Consider the following 21499-nt stretch of genomic DNA (forward strand, 5'->3'; position numbering starts at 1 on the left):
CCCACAAAGTGAAGGTTTTAAATTTAATTTGCTCTTAGAACTGTTGAATGAATATATGCAGGGTAGTTAGGCTTAAAAATTTCCACACTACTAGTGACTTGATAGATTATAATCACTCTTTCCCCTAGGAGCTGCTGTGCTTTCTCATTGTAAAAAGTAATTAGCAGATGTAAAATAAAAGTTTATTAATCTTATAGGATGTAATTATGGTTGTTTGTATGTAAATTCTTTCATGTTCGTGGATTGCTTATCTTTCATTTTAAATAAACAGGTTAGAAGTCAAATATCATTACCAATTTGATTAAAACCATTACAATTCTTTTTGTTTAAAAAAAAAAAACAGAGCCTTACTTATTTTTCAAAAGATAATGCTAAATTAATTGGCCTAGTTTTAGGGTTGGAATTCCCAGTAGCCAAACCAAAATGTCCTAATGCAGATGATCTGCCAAAAGTATTTGAAAATATCAAGTTAAAAAAAAAACATGGACTATAACACAGGAAACTGCATATCTGCAGCACCATTCGTCAATTTATTTAAAATGTCTGATGTTCAATGATGAGTGAGACCGGGGATGGATGGCTTCTGCTTGCCTAGCCCATCTACCTTCTCTCTTGTGCAGTCTCTTCTCTCTCCTAGGAGGCAACTCTGTCCAGACAATGTCAACTGGTTCTTTGACTCCTTGGTTTCTAGTGGATTCGGTCAAGGGGAGAGCCAGCAGGAAGTCAGGGAGGGCAGAGAGTTCAGGATATAATATCCTGGCTCCCTCCCTGTGGGGTTGCTAGGGGCTGGTTGTGTCCCTCCCATCCAGGGATTAGGGGAGAGGTCACTGCTCCTCTCAGATGGCATCTGTCTGTGACTCCTTCTGGCTTCTATAACTGCTCCCTCCTCTGGTTTTTAGGGTGCAAGGGTAGTAGCTGCCTTCTTCTGACTTTACTGGATTATGGCTTTCCACTGCTTTCCCTCTAAATTGCCTGTGCCTTGGAAATAGCCCCCCTATTAACCTCCCTAAATTACCCAAATTCAAGGGTACTCTTTGTTTCCTTCACTTCCCAGACTCATACAGTACCCTTGAAAAAGTACTCATATAGTACCCTTGGTAAATGCACCCTTTAAAACGTGGTGCTAGTGGTAAAGAACCTGCCTGCCAGTGCAGGAGATGCAAGAGATGTGGGTTTGACCTCTGGATTGGGATGATCCCCTGGAGAAGGGAATGGCAACCCACGCCAGTGTTCTTGCCTGGAGAATCCCATGGACAGAGGAACCTGATGGGCTATGGCCCATAGGGTCACAAAGATTGGACACGACTGAGGCGACCTTAGCATGCACATAAAACTCAGTAGAATATATCCAAGTGAATTACGAAAACCAGGATATGACACTGTATAAAGCATATGTCTACTCTCAGGTGTACACATATGTACAAAAATGCACTCTTCATGTTTTAAAGAAAGTGTGCCTCCTGTGACTTGGTCTTCATATTTGCCTCTGAAATTTCAGATTCAGCATCAGCAGGAAACCATATTTGAATTCTTTATCTAATAATGAGAATGAATTGTCTCTTTCTTCTCTGGTTGGCTTGGTTATGGGTGTTGTGAGAGGTAAGGTCTGTATCCTGGCTCATAACAGAATTCGTCGTGACTGTAAGGGTATGAACCATCTCTCTATACTCAGCTGTGTTGACTGACCACAGGCCCTTTTAGTGTGCAAATGTGGATAGATTTTGCTCACTCTGAATGAGCTGATGTTGGGCAGGTGGATAACATCATGCTACAATGAAATCATTTGCTCTCTCCGTGGCCTCCACAATTTCCCATTTCAAAAGACCCCCTCTCCTTTTCTATTTCTAAGCCCCACCATGCATCAAGGGCTTCCCAGGTGGCTCAGTGGTAAAGAATCCACCTGCTAGTACAGGAGACACAGGTTTAATCCCTGGATTGAAAAGATCCCCTGGAGAAGGAAATGGCAACCTACTCCTGTATTTTTGCCTGGAGAATCCCATGGACAGAGGAACCTGGTAGGCTACGGTCCATGGGGTTGCAAGGAGTCAGACATGACTGAGCACAAACACACATACACACACACACACACGCACACTGTGCATCAGAGCACAACAGCTAGTGTCCTTTTTCTGAATCAGTGGTGAAGATTCAGTTGAGAAGATAGTCATGGACTCATTTCACACTTGTACAAATAGGAAGCTTGCTCTCTATCCATTGAGTGGGCAAGGTTTCTTTGAGCAGGTCCTGGTTTGGGAGGGTAATAGAGTTTCAAAAACAAACTGAGGATAGTCATCCTTCTTCTTTATTTCTCCATGTTTAGGCTCCACATTTCTTTCTCCTTTTCCCTCTCATTTCATTTTCATGAAGCTGAGAGGCACATGAAAGCTCAGGCCAGCATGAGGAGGGAAAGGTCAACACTGAACTGAACTTCTAGCTCTGACTCCTGATTTTTATCCAATTTCTGATTTTATACTCATGATTTGCCACAAGCAACTAGTAGTTTTAGTACCAGAGAGCAGTCACGTCTGAAAAGACAAAATTGATGGCTGTAATCATTATGCTTTTCTGGACCGGGTTCTGCAGCAGCAACAAACCATCCCAAGACCAGGTGGTAGGAAGCTGTCATAGCGATGGCGGCTGTTCCTAAGAGCAGCATCATTGAAGAAGTGCTCAGGCAAGCACTACCCCCTGAGGAAGAGCACAGCTTCAAGCTGATCTTTCACTGGAGAAAACCAGTGGCACTATTGAATGGCACTAAGAACACACCCCGCCAACTTCCTCCACCACTAAGGTTGACAATCAATGGATGAGGTTGGTTGTAGAGATGAAAAAGCACAAAAACCTTGTTGGTAATTGATGGTGAAGATGTGGGTGACTCAGGTCTTAAATTGTCTTCTGTCTGCAAATCTGTTCTCAGATGTATGTGAGTTTCTTGCAGGAAGACTTATATTTCCTATGATCCTGGGGGACTTCCCCTGAGCTGTGCTTTAGGACTCATTGCTTGTTAGGGGTGTCTTGGCCTCCTCGTGGATCTTTGGCAAGCCAGAAACTGGGGGAAATGCATGTGGGATACATGTCATTTTCAGCAGTCACAAAAAGTTTAAAAGTTACCATAGTATTTTAATGTGCAAACAGCAGGGAACATTTAAAAGGCACCTGAAGGGGAATTGCCATCTTCTTGTGCTGTGAAAGAGTATATATGGTGCCTAAAAGCCTCTTGGAGAAGGCAATGGCACCCCACTCCAGTACTCTTGCCTGGAAAATTCCATGGACAGAGGAGCCTAGTAGGCTGCAGTCTATGGGGTCGCGAAGAGTCAGACAGGACTGAGCAACTTCACTTTCTCTTTTCACTTTCATGCATTGTAGAAGGAAATGGCAACCCACGCCAGTGTTCTTGCCTGGAGAATCCCAGGGACGGGGGAGCCTGGTGAGCTGCCGTCTATGGGGTCGCACAGAGTCGGACACGACTGAAGCGACTTAGCAGCAAAAGCCTCTTGGCCCCTTTATATCTCAGTAACATCCCGTCTCACCCTGCCAGTCATGTGGAATTAGATTCACTGACTTCAACAGGGAGAGGCACAGACCATCTGAGGAAGCTGTACGCATTCTCAACCCTGTCTAGAAAGTGTAGAAAGCAATGGGCATGAGGCTTGGGGAAGAAAAAAGGCTTGGCTGGGCCAGGGAACAGAAAAGAATCTAGTGAGTCAAGTGAGAGAGGGGAAAAGGAGGTCAGAGGTCGAATCATGGATCCTGTGAATAGAGGCTTAGGCTTTACTTGAATTTCACTGGGGAAAATGAAGGGCTTTCAGCAAAATTTTGATATTATCTGATTTTTTAAAAAGCTCAGTTTGGTTGTTTGTGTAGAATGGATTTGAGAAGGGCAGGAATGGAAGTAGTAAGAGCATAATCAGGTGGTTTTGGGAATCAGATATCACAGTGGATTGGACTAGGCTGGGGTGTGCTGTTTTGTTTTACCATCCCTAGGTGATGGCCTGAGATGGCTAATTGAACATTTGATTATGTCCAAATTCTGGCCAGCAGGAAGAAGGGGCAGGGCGTGAGAAAGAACTGCTCTTTCCCTTTAAGGATACATTTTTAGAAGTTGCACTCACCACTATACTAAAGATCATAGCTGCAAAGAAGGCTGGGAAATGTAGTTTTCTTCTAAGTGGCCAAGTCGTACATAAAAATAAGGGGTTCTATCTGCAAGAAGTAGAAAACAGACACTAAAGGACAGTAATATCTGCTAACTTCTATTTAAAAAGAAAAATATATATATATGTTTGCTATTTTTAGCAAAATATCTAAGAAACTATACATGAATTTCTTTTGAAATAGAAGTTTTGCCTCCTTGAGATCTACGTTAAACTTTTGGATTATATTAGAGTATGTCGGTCCAAGATTCACAGACTATCTAGCTAAATGTGGATCAAGTAATTGGTTTTAGTCACAGCTGGGCAAACACCAGATAACTTCCCAGATGCATAGACATGTCTGTTAAGACAGACATGTCTGTTAAGAACAGAACTGGAAAGAATTCAGCGTGGACTTGAGTTCAGAATGGTGCCTCCTTCTCCCGCACTACAACTTATCCTTCTGCCTAAGCCTGGGCTCTGTGGGGGTATGTTGAGAATGAAGGCAGAGCGTGATCCACTCTTGCCCAGTAAACTTAGAACTCTGACCTCTCGTTCAGATTCTCCTCCCCTTTGGGGAGAATAAATAAGAGATAGAGGTCTAGGGAGGAGACAAGACTCTGGAACTCCCCAAGAGGAGTGAGGTTTGGGTGGAGATCTCTTCTTTCTGAGCGGAAGTGTAATATAGTGGAGACAAAAACAATTATCAAAAAAGTGGAAGCTAATTGTTTTTTAATTTGGTGGATAATTGCTTTACAATGTTGTATTGGTTTCTGCCATACAACAATGTGAATCAGCCATAAATATACATATATCCCCTCCCTCTTGAGCCTCCCTCCAACTCCCACCCCATCTCACCCATCTAGGTCATCACAGAGCACCAAGCTGAGCTCCTTATGTTATATAGAAACTTTAACCAGTTTTAAAAGAGGGGTATGGTCATGGGTATTTTGAGTTGTACAATTAATTGCCTCAAATATGCTTTATTGGGGTAATGGATATATGGCCCTATTTTAAGCACACATCATATTCTTATGAAACCTCAGCACAAGGAAAATAAGAGAGGAAAAAAGGCAAAAAGACAGGTGTTTAAAAATGATGCAGTTGGATGCCTTAAGGCACTGAAAGAGAAAGGGAAGGAAAACATCCTGTAAGAACGGTGGTGGAAGAGGTTGGGAGGGGAAGTGGATGGAGAAAGGTTAGCAGGTTATGGCAGGGCTGAGATTGGGAAGGCAGGGCAGTGGGGTGTCCCTTCCCCAGAGACCTGGAAGAGTGGGTGGACTGATGGGCTTCCAGCACACTCATGGGATAATAGAAGAAAGGTTAATAAAAGGACCGTTTATAAGGTGTGGGCACAGGTAAAGGCCCCAACTCAAGATGGAGCATGCTTAGGAACTAGCAACTGTGGGGAGACTGGAGGTGCAAGGGCAGTGACTCATCACAGGAACCTGGAGAGGGCCTCAGAGGCCGGTAAGGACTCAGGAAGAGAAACACCAAGTCAGGGTGAGGGAAAGAGATGGAGGCATCAACGCTCTGACTGCTGTCTTCTCCTGCCTTCCTACCTCTTGGAGATGCCTCCCACTGGGTAAATTCGACTGAAAACCTGAGGCTAGGAGCCCAGGTGAGACGGTCACAAAGCAACCTCCTAGGACATACAGCAGGATAGAGAAGGATCGAGAAGGACAAATGAAGAGCCTGCATGGTATTTTGGTGGAATGTCAGGTAGGGGGCTGTTGGGAAGAAGCTATATCAAAATCCCTGCCACAGTTTTTGAGTAATGAATTGCTTTCAAACATTCATTGAACACCTGCTCTGTTAGGGACTAGTGACACCAATAAGTCAAACAGAGACTTTGTCTCTGTGGGTCTCCTAAGCTAGCACACAACTGTGGTTCTTATTGCAGATGATGGAGACTGTGGGATGAGGGACAGCAAAAGGCAGCTCTGCCCGAGAGAAGGCTTCCTGGAAGGAGGGGATGGATGGATGGGTGGAATGATGGTTGAAGCACAGTTGATTTACTGCATGGTGTTAGTTTCAGGTGTACAGCAGAGTGAGTCAGTTATACATACCCATACATTCATTCTTTTTTTTTTTAGATTATTTTCCCATTATAGCTCATTATAGAATATTGAGTAATTTCTCTGTGATACACAGTAGGTCCTTGCTGGTTGTCTGTTTTATACATGGTAGTGTGTATATATTAATCGCCAACTTTTAAGCTGGATGTTCCATCTGTGCAGAAGGTGAAGGTGTCTCTCTTCACAGAAGCAGCATGGGCAGGACTGCAGGCATCATCAGGGGTGACAGTGAAGGCATGAAGCTGGGAAGGAGGATGGGACAGTGTCTGATACCAGGGCTTCAGGAGCCCTTTGAATGGGCAAATGGAAAGGCTTACAAGGGATGTACGTCTTGAAAAGGATGAACTGATACAGAATGGTTTCCACACTTGTTTTCTTGGTACACTCTCCTTTCCCCTCTCATTTCCCTCTTTTTCTTCTATGCCTCTCTCACCACATTTTTTGTTGTTCTGTTTCTGGAAACTGAAATATCCAGAGTGAAAGGATTAGTTAGAATGGATTCAGTGTAGGAAAAAAAAAAATATCCCAGGTTAAAAAAAAATTCCCACTTCAGTTGCCAGTAGGGGTTTAATTTGAGGCATTGGAAATATTGAGGATGCCAACACAGAAATTAAATTGCTTCATGAGCCAGTGCTTAGTGGTCGGCTACAATAAAGTAAAAATGAGATGTTACCCCATGACAACTTGAAAAGATGTCTTGAAATATGATCAGTATTCAAGATGCCTTCTTGTAGGCTGAGACATAGCATGAATTGAACGAATGAAAATACAAACACATACTCTCACATTACTTTTCTGCACATTGATCAGCAAAGAGAAAATTCTTTCAGACTTTGGGGAGAAAGTCCTTTGCCTAATTATTCAAACAACCATTTCTTATCTGCACTTTTATTTTATATACCCTTTACACCTGTTTAATTAATCCTAAACATGATGCTGCCTGCTAATTAAACAGCCCTGAAAGTGACTGACTGAAGGTAGTAATTTGAGATAATTAGTTTTGGTTTCAAACACTCAATTTTCACACTTTGTGCTCATTTTTAGAAAGGGGTGGCTCATTATTATAGGCAGGGTGTGGATTGTGTAGGGCATTTTACTGCTGGACTCTGAGTAGCTGAGGAAGTAGGAGGATTATTATATATCCAGATGGGCCAATGTAATGGTATAGCACTATGGAATTTGCTATAGAATGCTCCCCGTTCCCTCCTACACTTGTGTGTGCATACACACACACACATACACAAACACACACACAGAATTCCTTCCAAAGTGAAGGTCAGGCTGTTGGATCTTTTTCACTAGAAGATAGAAACACACATGCTCTTGATCTTTGGGAAAGATCTCTAGCAAAGGGTAGACCTCACTGAATCATCCATTATCTCTTTCCCAGATCCTCTGGAAACAACCAAGAAGGGCAAGTTTGGTGTGTGGTTAGAGATTTGGACGGATGTCCTTGCTAAGTATTTATGTACTACAAAGGAACACAGCCTAATCAAGGGGACAATCTATCAAGAGGTGACTGGTATATCTGGCAGAGAATGCAAAGGAACAAAAAGGAGACAGTCAAGACTGGTTTTCATGATCCCACAATATTGACAGGCAAGTTAGTAAGGTCCTACTAGGAGGACAGGACCCATAAGAATTGGGTGTGAAATAGAGTAAATCATTGTTGTAGGTGATATAGATAGATACAGGTTACTCAGAAGCCAAACAAGTTCTCCAGCACCCTGGAGAGCTCCAAGGACAGTCTTCTGGGTAAGGAGGCTTTTACACCTTAGGATGTTCAGTGTCACTTCACTGGCCACCAAAAATGGAGGAGGACTCTCTAGACCTACAAAAGGTCTGGATACAGATGTTGAGGGCTTTTTCAAGATGTCAAGAGGAAAGTTGTAACCTCCTTGTGGATTGGGGATTGTCTGGTCAGGGGGTGGCAGGTGATGGACGGTTCCCAGAGTGTGTAACTCTGTACAGGAAGATGAAATGGCAGCCCATTGAACATCAGAGCCCTGACATTACCTGCAAGATCTGATGGAGAGCAGAGTTAACAGTTTTATGTATGAGTCAGACCTGCATCTTCAACCAAGCATCCTGAGTTAGGGCATCGTAGATTCATTCTGACCTCTGGATTTTCACATCACAGATGAAGTTCACATCTCTTAAACTCCAGATGCCACAATAGTGTTGCCCACTTTTTAGTTGCTTTCATTCATCTCACAGGAACCTCAGAAGAAACAAGTCAAAAACTGAACTCGTCATTTTTGTCTTCCAAATCTCCTCTTGTTCTTCTACCTTGGAAAATATCAAACATCATCTACTCAGATAGCAAAGCCATAGAACTGAGAGTCATTTCCCATTTTTTCCTACACCTTTCTTCGTCTTTTAGATACTCACAGGTTCTACACCCTTCCTTTTTTGCCACCTGCTACTGCCTTAGTTCCGTTTTTATACTTTCTTACATAGATTTCTATAGTAGTTTTCTAACTGGAACTAGTAGGCAACTTCTTATGTCTTCCCTTTAATTCAGTGTATCTCTGCATTATGGGTCTACTGGCATCAGATTGTTCTGGAGGACATATTAAAATGAAGATTCCTAGATGTCTAGACATACTAAGTCAGAATTTTTGGGCATGGGGCTGCGCAGGTGGACCCTGAAATGTGAGGGTTTCTACTCTTCCCACTGCTGCCAATGTGATCTTTCTAAAACAAAATTTCTGTTGTGCCACTCCCTTGGTTACAATCATGCTGTGCTTCCTCATGACCTTGGTGATAAAGTCCACACTCCTTGTCATACCTGAGTAACCCTTCATCCTCTGGTTTCTGTCTAGCTCTGAAGTTATACTTCTTAATGTTCCTCCCTTGATATTTTGCTTTCCCACCACAAGAAACGCTGCAACACATATCCTTTCTTGACTCTGCCTTTGGACATGCTGTTTCCTGTGGCTGAAATGTCTTTCCCCATGTTTTTGCTGGATTTCCTGCATCTTCTGTGCTCGGTCTAGCCTGCATGTCCCTCTGCCATACTTCTTTAACATCCCTGTGTTCTTCTGTCCTAGCACTTTTCATAGATAGAATAAGACTCTTCATTTGTATATAGGAGTAAATATTGCATTTCAAACCTCTTTGGGGTAAATTTATGGCATGCAGTTAATTTGCTACTCAGCTTGAAGTTATTTAGGAGAAACAACATATCTCTAATTTTGAATATCTTCTAGCAATTCACCCTGTTTATGTCAGAAAATAGTCTCTTATCCTAAAGAAATTTCGATATGGATTCCTGTTTTGTGATTTTTTTTTTTTTTTTTTTGAGGATGGAAGCCTGGAAAGACATTATAATTAAAAGATACATGGTTAGCTGTTCCCAAATCTTATTGTGGTACTCAGTGATTATATTAATAAGCACTGACTAGATTTGCAAAGATATATATTTAAAATAATTTACCCAAAATATCATAGTACTAAAATGGTATCAAGTGTAAAAAAAAAGTCTTGTATTAAATGCTGTACTCATCATTATGTAGCCTTTATATCCTGAAGCCAAAGATGATTTTGGAGGTGACCTTTTCTGGGGCATGTGGGTACATTTCATGTTCATTTCTGCCTCATTTCTTCACCAGAAGTTATCATGTACAGAATAAGAAGAGCAACAACAACAAAAAGCACAAATGTTTTGCTTTGGCTTCTGAAACAATGGGGACTGAATCAAAACTAAATTCTTTCTGTTTTGTTGTTATTTTTTAGTTGCTCAGTCATGTCTGTCTCTTTTGCGACTGAAGGGTTGCTGTTCCCTTCTCCAGGGGATCTTCCCCACCCAGGGATCAAACCCATGTCTCCTCATTGCAGGCAGATTCTTGACCACTGGGCCACCAGGGAAGCCCTCTTGTTTAGAAATGTGCTTTGAAAGAAAGTGAGCCCACAGACCTATATAACCTACTTTCTAATGCAACTGATGGTGATGAAATCTTATCTTGGCTGCAGGCTGCTCTGTCTAGGTTTCTGGTATAGCTTTGACTGTTTAATCTCTTGTGCAACAGTCCATCATTTGACAAGAGTCCTCATGGGTGGAAATGACCTGTCATCTGTTTTGCAGATACCTCAAATCAGCTATGCATCCACCGCCCCAGAGCTAAGTGATAACACCAGGTATGACTTCTTCTCCCGGGTGGTCCCCCCTGACTCCTACCAAGCGCAAGCCATGGTGGACATTGTGACGGCCCTGGGGTGGAATTACGTGTCGACGCTGGCTTCTGAGGGTAACTACGGAGAGAGTGGTGTGGAGGCCTTCACTCAGATCTCGAGGGAGATTGGTAAGTGTATATTTATCAGATGATCGTGTTTGAGGCGACAGGCTGTGGAAGTCTGAGTGTCCCCAAGAGCTCTCTGATCTGTGTGGGATAATTAGAGCTCCTACAGATGCACAACCCAGGCTGTCCACTCTAGGGGGAAGCTGGGCTTATTATAAATGGTTTTGTTGTTCATGGTCTATCAAGGTGACACTCTTGTGCTAATTTAGGAAGTAGAGCTCCTGACTCAGGCGAACATTTTTTAAAGTTGTCTGTTTTGACGTGGGAGTTTGCTGGCACATTAGAGCCACTGTATATTTGAATAAATGGCATACTATTTGATTGTTCTAGATGGAAGCTCACATTAGCAAGTCATTAAATATTTTAAAAAAGGCAGTAGAATTTAACATCCAACACTAAAGGGATTAAGACTGGTAATCATCTTAAAACAATACTGAAGTAGCCCCCAAGGCTATACTTGAGTGATATTTTTATTGTCATTTTTGACTTTTTGAATTTTGATTCTTACCTCAAACTCTAATCTTGGTTTACAAACTCTAATCTAAAGCTTACAGTGAGTGGGATTAAGGGCAAGATGTGGAAACTTGTTTAAAACAGGGTGCTTGTGAACTCTGTCCTGGGTTTTTTCAACGTTCTCATTCAAATCTCCATAGGCATTTTACTCTGTATGTATTTATCCATGAGGCTGTAAATCTACTACACTATGTGGAAGACCCAGAAGACAAAGACACCTCAGGGCATAAATCTTATTGCTGACTGGGCAACAATATAACTTTTCAGATGAAAGGAGATATGTTACCAGTTACTTAACAAATGCTATTGTTCTTACTAAGAATTACTGAATAAAATTAGCATATTTTTCTATTGCATTGTTTTCTGTAATAGCAATGTTTTGCCAAAATTTAAAGCATCCTTTAGCTGTTTTGGGGGTAATTTTGAACTTTGATAACTTAATGTTTTTCTTTGAAGCTTTAATGCAGGAAAAGACCATGGGAATGATTTGGGCTTATTCCCTAATTAGCAGACAAAACATCTAAATTTATTGGAATAAGGTTTTCTCTTAAAAGATATGAAGATGCCTAGGATCTGTTACGCTGCATGTAATAAGCATGGAAACTTATGATGCACAATATTTAGTGTGTTTAATATTTGTTCCAGTACTGTGCTGCTGCAGAAAATGTAGAAAAGGCCTGGTCTTGTTGGATAGATTGGTTTAATTTATTTAAGGGACAGCTATTCATTCTTTGTTATAAATATCCATGATGGCATAATCTTTGCTCTTTTGAATTTTAAATTATATCACTATTGCTATAAAAGTGATTCAAAACATTCAACTGAACTTTAAATGATGGTAAATTATATTACCTTCTTGGAAAAGAATCTCACATTCATCCTTAGGAGAAATGCCCACTCAAATGAAAACAGGAGCTTCTGAAAGCAGGTTTGAATGCATTATTTAAGCAGCTGATGTTAGGTCTCACCCAAGTGATAATTTAACAAAAGAAGGCAACTAATAGAATATGTATTGAAATGAGAAGTTTTCTGCAGTGATCTGTACATTCTCAACTAGAGGACACATTTTGTGTGCATGCCACAGATTACTACAAAAAATTTAAGACAGGACATTGTTGCAGACTCTGATAAAACGCATTGTTTTAAAAGTTAAAAGTGAGAGTGCAGTTTTATTCTTCTTACCAGAAGAAAAAAAAAAAAAGAAATACTTAGTTCTCACTTTTAGGGAACATTGCTATACTTTGGTAACTGTCACCTTCAAGGATCAGGTGGTATCTTTCATGATTACTGTCTCTGTCTTAGTCATTAGTATGGGAGAAAATAATTTTAGTGCCTTGTGTATGCTCCTGATTACAGCAACATTTCTTTTCTGTTGATCCTTTCAGTATTCTGTGACTTGATTGGCTGTCCATTCTATTTCAGTTCTCACTTATCTGGGGAATGGAGGAGGGCTGTATTGTCAATTAATATGCAGAATACTGAAAAGGCCAAATTAGTGCCACACTAGAGTATGCCATGGAATATATTAAATATCAAAATCATCCCTCATTTTAATGACAAAGATTTTATCTAGAACAAAAATAGCTGAAAATTAAACCTTTTACATGACAATGAGATTAATGGGAATGACAAATGGTAGCAACTTAACCCATTCTGAAGTGATCTGATGACTCTAATGAAAATTCATTAGTTCTGTAACATTTGCTCCTCTTACTACAACATTGATGACATCTCTGTCAGTGTGTTACCAGTGTTTTTAAAGATCTTAGTCTCTTGACTGAGAAGGAGATATATGCATTCATTTTTTGGAGTGTCTGCCTATTAATGAAATTGTATATTTTTCCAACTCTTGTAAATTTTCCTGTACTCTGTTAAGAATTTCTCCCTTCAGCAATGTTAATTGCTATGAAATTTCAGTGTAGACTGGGACTTCCTATGTTTTGTCTCTGATTAATTCTGACAGATCATAATGGAATGATAGTGAAATGAAAATCTGTTTAGTGATACATTGCTTGTATGGTTTGATTATAACGTTTTTCATTTTAACAAAATCTGAGACGTGAGGAAGCATCCTTAGTGAGTCTTGGAGAACAAAGTTTATGAATGAATGATGGTCTTGAACATAGATGTCAATGATGTCTCTTCTGTAGTCAGGATCCTTCTCAGGGAGAGAGGGACAGGAGTTATTTGATAAAATAAGACAAATAGTCCCTTGATATTCTAGCTGTTACAGTCTCAGCCCCAAGCATCCTGACTATAACGTTTTTACTGGAGAAGGCAAAAAAAAAAAAAAAAAAAAAAAATGGAGGATCAACAAATGTCATAATTTGACTGGATCATAGTTTGTGTAGTAAGGTATGGAAGACAAAACTGGAAGGCTTGACATGGTACATAGATGACTATTGTACCCCATAGTGTAGTAATTTTATCTTTCATTTTCTAGACAGTGGAGGAAACTACTGAATAGAGAGGAATCCATCAGAGTACATATTTAAGATTGTGCTAATAAGAAGTAGAAGATGGGGAGACCAGTTGAAAGACTTTTGCAATATCAATCTTAGCCTCATGGAGGGCAGTGATAATAGAAATGGATGAGGGAACAGACTTGAGAGACACTTGTGAGGTAAAGTCTCTGGAACTTAGCAATTGATTGGAAGTAGAGCTCGAAGGTGAGGCTTCCCTGATATCTCAGCTGGTAAAGAATCTGCCTGCAATTCAGGAGACCCCAGTTCGATTCCTGGGTTGGGAAGATCCCCTGAAGGGATGGATTACCCACTCCAGTATTCTTGGGTTTCCCTGGTGACTCCGATGGTAAAGAATCCACCTGCGATGTGGGGGGGCCTGGGTTGGGAAGATTCCCTGGAGAAGGGCATGGCAACCCACTCCAGTATTCTTGCTGGAGAATCCCCATGGACAGAGGAACCTGGTAGGCTACAGTCCATGGGGTTGCAAAGAGTCGGACATGACTGAGTGACTAAGCACAGCACACAGAGCTCAAAGGTAAAACAAATTAAACTTGAAATGTTGGTCAATTGGAAAACACAAGTACCATGAATAGAAAAGAGAGAGTACAGTGGAAAGGCTGGATTGGAATGAGAAGCATGGTTTGATTATGAACTCAATAAACTGTAAATGCTGGTACATACCTTTGTGGAGAAGAACACAGTCAAGGACATTGGTTGAGAGCCAAAGCAGGAACTGAGATGTAGTTCTGAAGCTCATTTTCACAAAATTTATAATCGAGGTGAGAAAGGTAATTGCTAAGGTATAGAGTGTGAATTCGGAGAAGGCAATGGCACCCCACTCCAGTACTCTTGCCTGGAAAATCCCATGGACGGAGGAGCCTGGTAAGCTGCAGTCCATGGGGTCGTGAAAAGTCGGACACGACTGAGTGACTTCATTTTCACTTTTCACTTTTCACTTTCATGCATTGGAGAAGGAAACGGCAACCCACTCCAATGTTCTTGCCTGGAGAATCCCAGGGAGAGGGGAGCCTGGTTGGCTGCCATCCATGGGGTTGCACAGAGTCGGACACGACTGAAGTGACTTAGCAGCAGCAGCAGCAGAGTGTGAATTAGAGTGTAGAGTGAGAATTAAAGGGGGCAGAGGATACACTTGTGGGCTTTACATAAAGGAATGGGATGATGAGCATTGTTGAGGATGTAGAGGAAAGGAAAGCATTGTACATGGTTGATATGAATGTAGTCATTATGGAAAATAGTATGGAGTTTCCTTGGGAATTAAAAATAGAACTACCACATGATCCAGTGATTCCACTTCTAAGTTTATGTCCAAAGAAAATGAAATCAATATTTTGAAGAGGTATCTGCCTCTTGTGTTCATTGTAGCATTATTTTCAATAGCCAAGATATGGAAACAAACTAAATGTCCATTGGTGGATGAATGGACAAAGTATATCTATATTTATGTATCTATCTATCTATATAATGGATATTATTTAGCCTTAGGAAATCCTACCACTTGTGACAACATGGGTAATCTGGAGGGCATTGTACTAAGTGAAAAAAAGCCAGACACAGAAAGACAAATCCTGCATGCTCTCACTTATATGTAGGATTCTAAAAAGTCAAATTCATGAAAACAGAGTGTATTGCTAGAGGCTAGTTGTGGGGAGGGGTAAGGGAAATGGAAGATATTGGCCAAAGAGAATAAACTTTCAGTTAAATAGGATTAATAAATTCTGAAGATCTAATGTACAGAATGGTAATTATAGCTAATGATACTGTGTTGTTTACTTGAAATTTACTGAGAATTGATCTCAAGTGTTCTCACTACACACACACACACACCAACTATGTGAGGTAATGGAAATGTCAATTAGCTTGATTATGGTAATCATTCCACAATGTATACTTTTATCAAAACATTGAGTTGTACGCCTTAAATGTATACAATTTTTGTTTGTCAATTATACCTCAATCAAGTTGAAGAAAATAAAATTAGTATAAATGAAAAAAATGAAGATGTGGCAATAGTGGCTTAGATTTAGCAATGGAAAGCCAAGAATAAGGCAGAGTGTTCTCTTGATGGGGTTTGTGGTATGGGAGGGCTCTCAGTCTTCTTTGAAGTTTTCCATGATGAGAGATGGTAGGAGTTCTTGATGAAAAACTCAAGGCTATTGAGCAGATTTTCATAAGAGAACAGGAACTTTGCCAGAGGGCACAGCTGAAATTATGTGGCATTGTGACAGAGGATCAAGGATTGTCCTTGACAGGGAGTGTATTAAGGCTGCCATAACCAACTGAGTGGCTAAAAACAACAGAAACTTAACTGTCTCACAATTCTGGAGGCTAGAAATCTGAAATCAAGGAGTCGGCAGAGCCACACCTTAGAATTTGCTGGTAATCAGTGGTGTTCATTGATCACCAGAGGAACCTGGTGGGCTACGGTCTGTGTGTGGCAAAGGTTTGGAGGTGACCAAGCATGCATGCAGTGGAGTTCATTGGATTCATCCATCAGTTTAGTCTTTGCATCCATCATCACATTGCTGTCTTTTCCCTTCTTGTTTCTGTCCCTGTCTTCTCTCCTTATAAAGATGCCAGTCATGTTGGATTAAAGGCCCCACCCTACCCCAGCATTACCTTAAGTAATTGTATCTGCAATAACCCTATTTCCTTATAAGGTCACATTCTGAGGTATTGGGTGTATCTTTCTGGGAGACACAATTTAATACCCATAACAGGGGAGATAGTATGAAGAAGGGTGTACTTAGGGAGAAAATTTCCGTGACAGAGATGGGAGGTAAACCAGGAGGACAAACAGTAAGCAATAAAGATGGGGGGGTTTCTAAGTAGACAGAGTTTGGTAATGGAGAAGACCATAATATAATATGCTCAAAAGTTCCTTTTGAAGTGCCACAGAGTTTTACTCTCTCAATCTTGACTAGTTGGGTAGATGAGGTGACCTGATGGATAACTCAGGGCTCTAGACTGGGTGGGATCTTTGTGTCTGGCTTTCCCAGGATTCTAAGCAGTCAGAAGTTCCCTGGTAAAATCATTGGCCACTCCCTATACAGTGGAGGTACCAGTTGTTCAGCCCCCCTGCTTTGTGTAATTCCAAGCTATTGTTCTTTTTAGTAACACCTGGGAAATTATGGACATCTGAGAGTCCTTCTGGCCTAACTGATTTTTACTTTTCTCTTTGGTCTTTTTTGGCTTGAGGGAAGGGAATAGCTTAGTTGCTACTGGTTGTTAGGACTTTTCCATCTCCTATTTTACACACCCTCGGTTCTTAGGACCACAGTCCTCTATGTCTATCTTGTTTTAATGATTTGATATGATGTTTTCATTGATATTGTAATAAGGAGGTTAATAACACATGCCCATGCTTTTCTGTCGTAAGCTCTGGAACTTGTAGCTTGTGACTCAATAAATGACTTCCTTGAGGCTTTAGACAGGTTGTTTCCCCTCTTTGTCTTAGCTTATTATATTATTTAAAAAAGAAGACAGGATAATAAATGTTAATGCTGCCATGATCATTATAAAGGGGCAAGGAAGCTAAAGCTTCATCTTTGAAGATAAAAGGAATGTGTGAAAGCACTGTATCTTATCACTGTGAATTTGCACAGTATGGCAACACATGCCCTTTAATCAGCCATCATGTTTATGAATGGTTTATTGAAGATGACAGGCCTGCAAGTTGTCATCGCACACATTACGGGGGCAGAATAGACCTGATTCTGTCAAATCTTCTACTGTACGTGACTTTTTTTCCTCCCAATTTGCAAGTGTTGGAAGCTTCTGACTATTGTCTGACATGTGTTCCGAATCTTAAAATCTCAGACTTGGAAGGGACCACAGAGGTCATTGGATTGGCAAAATTTGTTCAAAATGTTAATGCAATAAATCAGTTTAATTAATTCATTTTTTGTGTATATAAAATGACCGACACTTGCCAAAACACTTGATAGTAATTTATTTTTGGTGTGGATCAAGAAATAAAGTAAATTTCATTCCAACTCTCTGATGAAAAAGTGCCCACTGATCATATTTTTAAGCTATCTCAGTACAGTTTTAAAAGGAAGCATTTATTTCCTCCTGGGTTATGAACAAGAATCAAGTTTCTATTAACTGCAATGGATTCGCATTGAGATTAAAACAAAGTATTTTCAATGACAAAGGAAAAAAAATACAGAGAGCAGCCTTTTCCCTCAGATGTTCATTGCTTTGGAAAAATGACTTCCAGCAGGCAAAAATCAATTTGACAAAAGTATTAATGTTGTAAAATACTATGAATGAAAGGAAACATTTTAATTCAATTGAAAGTTTTGCTTTATATTCCTACAGCTGAGTTCCATTGATAACACCACATTTCAAGTTGCAAATCATATTTAATTAATATTAACACCAGGTAATTGGCAAGAATAACTTCAAAGGAGGGCTGAGGAAATTGCAAATTGAAACTGCAGGTGCAGTGATCCTGCAGAAGCTTTACAGGGATCCAAAGAAAATGTATATGATTTTGACAATTACTGCAGAACTTGATCAAATAGAGCATCATTTCAAAGCTGTTCTTCACTCTGGCCTTGCTTAATATTTAGGGCTTAGGAATGGCTAAGTAGCAACAGCTGCTATTAATGTGAAATGGCAAATAGCATCCAATAGATGCTTTTAAACCTATGATTCTAACACTATAGTTAAGTATTTAGTAAACAATGGCAGTTTGATGCAGTGAAACCCACCTTGGAATCACAAATGTGTTTAAATTCCCCTTCTTCAATTAAGAGATTTTGTTTGAAGATTCATTTCTATTCTGTAAAATAGATGAGGCCTCTGCTCAGTGATCATCACGTGATAGAATGTTCTTCATAAACTTGAAAGTGCTGTTTGATATCAGGTATTGCTAGTGAAAGGAGTTGAGGTAATACAGGTTTTTTTCCAGAATGTGTGGCAAAGCTGTAGATGATTGTGAAGGTGGTGGATGTACTGCCTGCTTCTCAAGCAACGAGAAGGCTTTGCTTGATTTATTAATTGCTTTCAAACTTAATCATATTCTGCCTGAAAGATCAGAGAGGAGATCTTGAATGGCTTCTGACTACCTACTCTCTATGTTGCTAGTCCTCCACAACCACCGTGGTATGGATTCTACCCTGTCTTATTCTTATCGCCCCTGGCTATTGCATATTGCTTATCATATCGCCAACAGTGGTGTTTGCTTGAGTCTGCTTACTCCGGTAGGACATTGTTCAGATATCAAAAGAAAGAAAAGTGAAAGTGAAGTCACTCAATCGTGTTGGACTCTTTGTGACCCCATGGACTGTAGCCTACCAGGCTGCTCTGTCCATGAGATTTTCCAGGCAAGGGTACTGGAGTGGGTTGCTATTTCCTTCTCCAGGGGATCCCAACCCAGGGATCGAACCCAGGCCTCTCACATTGTAGGCAGACGCTTTACCATCTGAGCCACCAGGAAAGTTAAGATATCAAGATACCAAGTTCAGATATCAAGACAAGCTTGCCGCATCCTTAGTGATGTGTTCTCATGAGCTTAACTCTGTGGAACCACTTGCCATTCTGATTGTAACGCCAATTTCTCTGTATACCTCTCTCACCAGAATGTGTTTTTCTCAATAGAAGAATCCTCTTCCATCCTAATACCCAGCAGAGTACCAGCATATGTCACATGCTTCATGAATTTCTGTCGAATAACACTGTTGCCAGCCTCAGGACAGTGTCGGTGCTGTGATCCTTGTGGTCAGGCTTGCTTGTGCTCTGGAAACCGAAGGGTGGAGATGGCCCCAACAATGGCTTGTGCATTTTCCTCGCTAACATGTAACCTCCATGGGAACATTTGGGACTTCCCTACTGTTGAACCACTCAGAATTCATTTTTTTTTTTTTTTATTACTGGAAAATACCAAAGCCTGTCATCTATAGGTTGAACCCACCCTTAATCCCTCAGTCCAAACAGTGCTGGGAAGTGGGTTAGAGCTTCTTATCAGCTGGGTTTGACTTTCAGATCTGTCATAATCTAGCTGCAAGATCTTGGGTAAGTTACTCTTGCTATGCCCCCGTTTTCTCATCTGTACAATGGGGGTAACAATTGTATAAGGATTGAATGAAGTCATACAGAACAGTGTGTGGCTCATGTGAAGTGGTCCGCAGCTGCCAACTCGTGTTAGGAGCCCGTTTTCACTGATGTGTGATCCAGGGGTCATCTTATAGCCCTGAGTCTGTGCCAGATTTGCTCAGTGAGCAAATAAGAAGGCAAAGTGAGGCCTCCGTCAGAGCTCAAATCAAAGCAGCCAATACCCCTCATTCCTAAAACTTGCTTTGCACCTCCTGGCAGAGACCAATCCAGTTATTATTAATGATAATAATCCAATTATTATTTTTTCTTAGCATGACTAATATCGTACATGGAATAGTGTTGGCACCTGGTTGAATGCATGAATTGATTAAATGCCAATCAGTGTTGACTCACCAAATACACTTTCTCGTCTTTCTTTGGAACGTTCTGTGTATTAGCTGACTCAGCCAGCATTCATTGTTGTAGTCATTGTGGATCAGGGCATACTTGTTCTAGACTTTCAGGATCCAGAGATGAATCATGGCCTCTGCATCCTAGCTGGTTACTGTGTATCAGAGGAAACAGAGATGGAAACAAACAATTATAAATGAATGTGAGCATTGCCTTCATAGAGGCATCAACTAGGGTCATTGTCCAAGAACACAGTGCCCAAGAGAGGGTATCCTGCAGTGCATGTAACGAAAAGACCTGCCATAATGCTGTGGAGGGTGACAGTTTATGGACCCCCAGACTCAAAGGGAGTACACTGTGTGATGTGAGTGAAGTAAATTTAGGTAAGGTCAACACAATTTCCTGAGAAAAAGAGACAGCACCAAAAATGTGTGTAGAATATGATGCCAACTTTGTAACATATATATCTGTGAGGTGATTAATGTATGTAAAAATATGTATAGTTTTTGACAATTCTTTCTCTTTATCAGAATATATTTGCTTTACAATGCTGTGCTTGTTTTGGACAAGTCTTATTCCTTGATCTGTCAGTGGTACTCAGATGAGTCTCTTCACAGACAACCAGAGTCTGACTTGCTCTTCAGCTTCAGCCCCTGTTCTCCCTGGTCACTGCCACCCAGCATCATCCCTGGCCTTGGCAGCAGTTTCAGTTTTGTTCAGTCCCCGAGTCTTAAAACAGAGCCAACAGCTTGTCCCGACCTCAGCTTGCAAGTTTCTGGGCTTTGGAATGAGTTTACCATGGTGGACCCTGTACCTGGTGGTCCCAGAGTAAGCTTTGGGCCCCCTTCTAGGTCCCTGCACACTCACAGGGCTGTCCCACCTTGACTCACCCTCTGCATCCCTAGGAATGGGGCTCTGCCTCAGGCTCTGGCCTCTGAGGTTGAACCATAACACACTGCCTATCCCTTGTCAACTCTTTCACCTGACTGGGTGGAGGTGACTGGTCCTCTGCATGACTCATGCAGTTTTTTGGATCTGACTGTGTGAACCCATTGCACAGAACCCTGTCTATTGGGTTCCTAGGGTGTGTGGGTGTCCTGACCCCGTCTAGCTTGTTGTCTTTATATTTCTCCTGTCTTTTCAGTGTCATATCCCTAGACTAAAGGAGTTCTGCTTCAGAGCCTGGTTTGAGTGTCTCTTGCAGAGATTCCCACTGAAATGCTTAGGAAGGATTAGAATCTCCCTACCAACAGGATAGTCCCTGTTTAGAGTTATTCTTTTCCTGGTACCTAACTCTTCTTGCCAGCTGTATGAGTTGCCTAGGGCTGCCATAACAAAGTACAATAAACCCGTGGATTAAATGGCATAAATCTATTTTTGGGGGGGAAGGGGGGCTGCTGGTTGCATTTCTCATGCGATCTTAGTTCCCTGATCAGGGATCAAACCTAGGGCCTCTGCAGTGAAAGCATAGAATCCTAAACGCTGGACCTCCAGGGAAGTCCCATATAAACCTATTGTGTCATGGTTCTGGAGGCTAG

General features: G+C 41.1%; 1 protein-coding gene across 4 annotated transcripts in view; it reads left to right on the forward strand.

The window, feature by feature from the left end:
* The window catches only part of GRM8 (glutamate metabotropic receptor 8), an 850006-nt gene that overhangs the window by 142145 nt on the left and 686362 nt on the right, over window positions 1-21499 (forward strand). For all 4 annotated transcript variants that reach the window (XM_027539090.1, XM_027539089.1, XM_027539092.1 and 1 more), the window contains exon 3: window positions 10299-10515. In XM_027539090.1, coding sequence (XP_027394891.1) covers window positions 10299-10515 — 217 coding nt within the window. The remainder of the gene's footprint in view (window positions 1-10298; window positions 10516-21499) is intronic.

This window comes from Bos indicus x Bos taurus, chromosome 4, assembly GCF_003369695.1.
Source record: "Bos indicus x Bos taurus breed Angus x Brahman F1 hybrid chromosome 4, Bos_hybrid_MaternalHap_v2.0, whole genome shotgun sequence".
Classification (NCBI taxonomy): Eukaryota; Metazoa; Chordata; class Mammalia; order Artiodactyla; family Bovidae; genus Bos; species Bos indicus x Bos taurus.